The following is a 7,447-nucleotide window of genomic DNA, read 5'->3' as shown; positions in this document are numbered from 1 at the left end:
AAAAAAGTCAAGACATTTACGTTTCCAGACAAAGGTCATAAAAAACAACTTATTGTTAGAGCAAGCCAAGGTTCAGTTAGTAGATTGTATATGAATTTTGAAACTGGAGAAATCTCTTTAGCAATGGTTTGAACGTGAGATTTGGCGGTGTATTCGACATGTCATCTATGTTCATGTGTGCTTCCAGAGCTACATGCTGTCTGGCCACGTGGTTAGGGCGCTATACTCACAATCTGAGGGTCGTGGGTTTGAATCCTCGTTCCAACAAACATGCTTGCCCTTTCATCCGTTATAATGTGACGGTCCATCCCACTATTCGTTCGTTGGTAAAATAGTAGCCCAAGAGTTGGCGGTGGATGGTGATGGCTAGTTGCCTTCCCTCTAGTCTTTCACTGCTAAATTAGGGACGAATAACGCAGATAGCCCTCGTGTAGTTTTACGCGAACTTCAAAACAAACCTAACATGCTAACTACTTCTTCAAAATTTTGCTTTGTAAATTTCAGACTTCAGTTTGGTTTCTGATTCAGGAATTTCATACTTAATTTTTCTTCAGGCCTCTAAAGTATAAACGACTTGCGAGCTTCGTTTTGGATTTTTATTCGTGTCGTTTATTTGTAAACGACATTTCTTGATTCATATATATATATATATAGATAGATGTGTGTTCTTCTTCGGGCCTCTTCAGAGACCTACAGGAGCATTCAGTAAGAAAATTAAAACTTTATTTATACATCAACAGAAGAATAGGAGAATAATCCAAACAAAGTTACTGTTTAAATGTTGAATGTCAGCGAAATTTTGGAAAATCAAACATTTGCATTTAAGCTGTTTTTAGAACAATACAACCAAAAACTGTCAACATTTTCTCAGCAACGCTTTCATGTATTAACACAAGATCTCTTCCTCAACCAGAGACGAAGTAGTGTTTTTGGGTGGCAGGTACAAGAAATTCTGGTAATTTTTCTAGGAGGTATTACATAAACTGTTGAAAAGTCTGGAATCTGCTGTAGCCAAATATGTAATCCATATAATGATAACGTATTTCAGTCGGGAGTTATGACCAGTCAAAGGGACACGGTTTCGGAGTGGCCAGACCACCTTAATGGCAATGGTCATACACACGAATTAGTTATCTCTTTTTGCTTTTCAAGATAAATTATGCGACCTTTCTTCATTGTCTGTTTGAGCTTGGAGAGAGATTTTTTTCTTGATCTTCTGACCTGGCCAAAGGCTACTACTATCGCCACTGTCCTTGTCAACACCAAGACCATTTTTGAGTGTCGCCACAGCACATTTGGGCCTGATAGATGGATTCACCTGAACAAGGGCTGTAAAAAAGTCAATCGTGATCTCATCCACAATGCCTGAACAGATTTCAAGTCGAGCATCTCGGAGCCTTGCGCATGCAGATAATCAAGGAATAGTGGCGATTGATGAGGACATCAAGGAATACTGGCGATTGATGAGGACATGCTGATTGATGAGGACATGCCGAAGTGTCGCAAAGATTCAGTACAGTCACAGTCGGCGGGGCTTGGAGCTATCTGATGAAGATCTTTTGGGTTTTGGTCTGAGAAACAGGTGATGAAGAAAAAGAAGACTGACCTAGCGGACCCGTCGGTTGCACAACAGTAAGTACTATCAGTAAATATAGGGTTTCTGATGATGATGTGGCCACTCATAACTCTGTTAATGTTTGCCCGATTTTGAAACTATAAATTGTAATCGTCATGTCTCATTGTATGCTATATCAAGTGTAAGTTTCACCAAAATCGAATAAACCTTGAATTTTTTATGTCCGATCTCTGCCACCGAGGCGCTTCTGGTTGAGGGGGAAATCCTGTGTTAATACAAGGAAGTGTAAATCATACAATAATTAGCGGACGAAATATATAACTTATAGTAAAATTTATATTTCATAGCGAAGACATTTATTCAAGCGAATATTTTGATATGATATGAAAGACCGAATCAACAAGGCAGTCGTTCTGCATGTTTATAAACGAAAACAAACCAGTAAAAAATTATTAAGTGCCACTAACTTGGATATATTTAGTTCATTACCTTACCACAATATTGTTATGTTAAACCACCCAAGATTTCCTGGTGGTTTCCTATATCATTATTTCACTTCTTTTCATAATTGCATATTTTTAACATACTGACATGTTTAATATTTTTAGTATATTGGTTATTACGTTATTTCGATAAATAACTGGGCGTTTATTTTTACTAATGAAATAATCATCATATTTCATTTACACAAAAACAAGTCTTACAGTTGCTCTTGTTTGCTGCTCATAATGGTTTAGTTAAACATGGAACTCTTGAACTTTTTTATTCTAAAATCAAGTTTAAAGAATGATGGTCCTTGATCAACAATGCACGGCAAAGTTAACATTAGACACTTTGAAAAAATAGACTTGTAATTAAGACAATGAACAAATAGACGTAACATTGAAACATTGATCAAATAGATTTAACATTGGGACATTGATGAAAAAAAAACTTGATATTGAGACATTGGTCAAATAGACTTGATATCGGGGCATTGAACAAATAGAGATGGCACCAGGACATTGAACAAATAGACTTGATATCGGGTTATTGGTTAAATAGATTTGACTTCTTTACATTGATCAAATAGACTTGATATCGGGGCATTGAACAAATAGAGATGACACCAGGACATTGAACAAATAGACTTGATATCGGGTTATTGGTTAAATAGATTTGACTTCTTTACATTGATCAAATAGACTTGATATCGGGGCATTGAACAAATAGAGATGACACCAGGACATTGAATAAATAGAAGATATACTATTATTTGACACTAAGTTCAATTAAAGTCCGAAAACTGCCTACCTGAAGAGGTCCAAAAATGTATCCAAAAGTTTCGCATTGGGTGTAAATTGTTCTTTTGCTTCGGTTGCTGATGGTTTTATATTTGGGTTTCCTGGATGGACTAACGCCACAAACAATAAACCAATGAGGGAAGCAATTAGGCTTGTAGCGATGAAAATAACAAAAGTGTAGAGAGCAACTTTTCCTTCTGCTTTACCACTCAAAGTAGCACTTCCTATGTGGATAACATCATAATTTAGAACCAATTAATAATTTCTTTCAAATAACTTCACTTTTTTATATTTACTAAAACAATTAAATACTTAATCCTCTGTCAAGTAAGAAAACTAATAACGCTACATAAGACGCCCATCATGTTTGTTTGTTTGCTTGTTTTTCGAATTTTGCGCAAAGCTACACGAGAGCTATCTGCGCTGGCCGTCCCTAATTTAGCAGTGAAAGACTAGAGGGAAAGCAGCTAGTCATCACCACCCACCGCCAACTCTTGGGCTACTCTTTTACCAACGAATAGTGGGATTGACCGTAACATTATAACGCCCCTACGGCTGAAAGGGCGAGCATGTTTGGTGGGACGGAGATTCGAACCCGTGACCCGCAGATTGCGAGTCGAGCTCCCTAACCACCTGACCATGCCGGGCACGCCCATCATGCTTTGGATACATGAATATCTTGTTTGCTTGTTTTTTTGTTCGTTGCTAAGCACAAAGATACACAATGGGCTATCTGTGCTGAATTCACCACGGGTATCTAAGCCCACTTTTTAGGGTTATCAGCCTTCAGGGTTACCGCTGTACCACTGGGGGTGGAGGAATATGAATATCAAATTATCTGTAAAAAGAGTAAAATATTTATTCATTACTCGTAAAGATTGTTACAAAATAGAGATTCAGAGTTGAAAAGTAACAAACTTATGAGTCCAGTTACACATGCTATAAAGCGACTTATTCTCCATTTGCATCAGACAAAAAGCACATTTCATTATGCTATGCTAGCCCTAATGGTAGCCTTCATTACTGTATATAAATGTTGATGTTACCTCTATGCTTAATACAGTATATAAATGTATCAATAATAGCGTCAGTGGTGGTTACTACAGTAATGACTATATAGTTATGCCACAGAATGAAACTGTGTAGTGGTTATTATCTGTTTGTTTTTTACATTTACACAAGGATTGCCAGTACTAGCTGTCCCCGAGTTTCAACTGGTAGAGAAGAGGAAAGGAAACTAACCAGCTGCACCCATCGCAAACTTTGGGGCTATTCTAATCGAAATTTTAGGATTTGACCGCTACTATTGTAACGCATTCACAACTCCAAAGACCGGAGCGCATTTGTCTGGAAACGAGACGCGAGCCATGGACCCTTCGATTCACATTTAAGCATGACAATCTAGACCACACCCGGCCGAGTAGACGTTATCGTTATGTCTGTGTTACAAAGATGCCACAATCGTGTTTCTCATCACAACTATTGTTATTAGGCTGTTGCTATTTTATGCTAATGATTATCATCATAATGGTATGTCTGACGTCTCTTCGTATTACCATAACGTTTCGGTGTGATATGGTCGTTACTATCTACACGAAGGACGACATTTTAGAATCACTCCTTCATGGGTTTAACCCAAAAAGACCAAACCTTATAACCTAAGTGCTTTCGAAAGGTTGATTGTTATGATAGCTACTATGAATGCTGTTTCCATAATAAGTCACACTTTCGAGCAGTTTATTACATTTTACATCAGCCCATTATTACTGATTTGGGATAGTTTGCTACATTCTAGGTCATCGTATTATTACAGTAGTTTCAAACAGACAAATACATTCTAGGTCTTGGTATTGTTACGACAGCGGAAGTCACGTGACGCTAGTAACACGCGATGAGTATCTAGAAGATTCACGAAGAGACGAGTGTAATCTAGATGTACGCTTTTATAGTATATAAGCCGGCAAATAAAGCGACGGCAAGGAGATAATTGCAGACAGGCAGAGACAGAGACGGACGATTGAGTCAATCGCGGTAGTGACCGTAAGTAAAGTGTGTGAATCGTTGTGAATTATAGCGTGTGCTTAAGTTAAAGTGACTGTGGAAATTAAGTGTATTGCAAAGTTGAGTTGAGAAAGAATAAAATACTTTTATTTAAGAAAGGACTTGTATCGCTGAAGTTTCTCGGAAAGAATTTCTACAGAAAATTAACAAACGAACGACCAAAGAACCAGAGACGTAACAGTATTATTACAGTAGTTTCAAACAGACAAATACATTCTAGGTCTTGGTATTTATACCACATCTAATGAATACTGTACACATGGAACAGAAGATTTTATGTTTCTTGTTGTTCGCTTGCATTCTTTCTTTAAATAATCACCTTTTATAAACTTTACAAGATAAATCTACTTTCAACGTTGCTTGGACAACAGTCCTCCGCGGGTGAAATAAACGTTTTATGGTAACGAGTCACAGAAACAGTGGGCTTAGTATGACCTAGTGGTTAGGGCGCTCGAATTGCGGTCTCGGGTTCGAATCTCGTCACCGAACATTCTCGCTCTTTCAACCGCGGGGGCATTATATTGTAACAGCCAATTCCACTTTTCATTGGTAAAAAAGGATCTCCAGATTTGGCAGTGGGCGGAGTTTACTGTTTATCTTTATCACTTCTAAATTAAGAACGGCTATCGCAGATAGCCTTCGAGTAGCTTTGCGCGAAATTCAACAAAAGCAAACACACAAATAATTCCTAGTTTAAGGTAATCACAATTCTCCTTAGTATAATAAAACCTGCAGACTGCCATATTAGTATGTAAAACATGTCGACTACAATATTAGTACGGTAAAACATGATAATATTCATATATTATGACAATGGTATCTATATTTGATAATATTCATGTATTATGACAATGGTAACCATATTGGATAATATTCATATATTATTAGAATGGTAACCATATTTGATAACATTCGTGTATGGAGATAATGGTAATCATAGTTGTTACCATTAATGTATGATGATAATGGTAACCATATTTGATAATATTCATGTATCATGACAATGGTAACCATATTTGTTACCATTAATGTATGATGATAATGGTAACCATATTTGATAATATTCGTGTATCGTGATAATGGTAATCATATTTGTTACCATTAATGTATGGTGATAATGGTAATCGTATTTAGTAACATTATCACGATAATTTTCGCCATATTTGATAACATTCACATATTGTGGTAATGGCTACCATGCATATTTAGTAATATTCGTGTATTATGTTAATAGATATAATATTTGGTAACCATCGTGTAATGGTTATGGTTGTGAACTTACCTGTTATAATACTAGCCACCATGATGGGCAGCACCAGCATGCGTAAAACCCTCAAGAAAATATCACCAGGCATTTCGATGACCATGATAACGTCATCATTAGGTTGGATCATGCGAAGGCTTAAGCCTAAAATCACTCCTAAGCACACAGCCACTAGGGTTGAGAACAAAAGGGCATTTTCTTTTAAACTGCCACTAACTCTCTTCCAACACTCCATTTTGTCAGTGCAATACAACGATAGTAGTCATGCGTTTCACAGTATTACCAAAGCGCCATGTTTCAGTTTCGGTCGTTTAAAACATAAACTGTCTTTAGCACTCGTAACTCCCTTTATGTTACTTAAAGGAAATCAGATCGGGCGGGTTTAAAGTTTAACTTCGTCCCTACATGTGGGTGGTGTTTCCTGCGTATATGATTCTCCCCGTTTCCCCTCCACTGCCAGGCCTCATAATGCAATATCCAATCAATGGCCCCAATTCAGACACGTCTGTCAAGACAGTATCACAAGGTTAACACAAACGCTAGATGATTATTATAACCAACTCAGCAGTGATGGCTCCACTGGCGATTTTCATGATTTATTCACTTGACGATTTTAGTCCTAAAAAATCTATTTGATTTTCAGACAAATAAATTGACGTATACCGATAACCAGCTTTGGGAGATATTAAAATACATTTCTAAATTGCATTCAAAGCTTTAACAGTGGTGAAACCGATTAAGTAAAAGGTGTACGCACATACACGTCTAAATAATGTGAATGTTTTAAAGTGTTAAGAAGTCTCGTCTAGCGAAGGCTCTCGTATCTATCTCCCAATAGCCTACCAAATGGGTTACAAATAAATCATTCAATACAAGAAGAAATACATTGAATTACATGAAGGGCTTGAAAAAATAAATAGAAGTTTGGCCATCAGAGGGCGCAAATACAGACGTAACAGTGAACATCTATTAACTGCAATATAACTAAACAAAATACCTGGTCAACTTCTCAGCGCTTCATTATTAGCTCTTATTTTATTTGTTGGTTGTTAAGTACAAAACTGTACATTGGGCTATCTTTGGTCTGCCACTGCAGAGTTCGAATCCCGAATTTTAGCCTTATAAGATCTCAAACATAACTGCTTTGCCACATATTTTAATTGAGTGTATAATAAATTTCACGGAATTTAAACTTTCAATCTGAAAGGTACCAAATCCAGACATAGAATAAATTGCCAGTTCATAGACCCCTGGTGTTCAGAT

General features: G+C 37.0%; 1 protein-coding gene across 1 annotated transcript in view; it reads right to left on the bottom strand.

The window, feature by feature from the left end:
- Positions 1–6,642, bottom strand: part of LOC106475670 (excitatory amino acid transporter 2-like) — a 21,952-nt gene extending 15,310 nt beyond the window's left edge. The window contains exons 1-2 of the mRNA XM_013936348.2: positions 6,203–6,642; positions 2,870–3,083 (exon numbers count right to left, since the gene is read on the bottom strand). Coding sequence (XP_013791802.2) covers positions 2,870–3,083; positions 6,203–6,419 — 431 coding nt within the window. The 5' untranslated portion in view covers positions 6,420–6,642. The remainder of the gene's footprint in view (positions 1–2,869; positions 3,084–6,202) is intronic.
- Between the last annotated feature and the right edge of the window lie 805 nt (positions 6,643–7,447).

This window comes from Limulus polyphemus, unplaced genomic scaffold (genome assembly GCF_000517525.1).
Source record: "Limulus polyphemus unplaced genomic scaffold, Limulus_polyphemus-2.1.2 Scaffold8961, whole genome shotgun sequence".
Classification (NCBI taxonomy): domain Eukaryota; kingdom Metazoa; phylum Arthropoda; class Merostomata; order Xiphosura; family Limulidae; genus Limulus; species Limulus polyphemus.
Note: the sequence above shows the minus strand (reverse complement) of the source record. Positions and strands in the feature narration are given on the sequence as shown.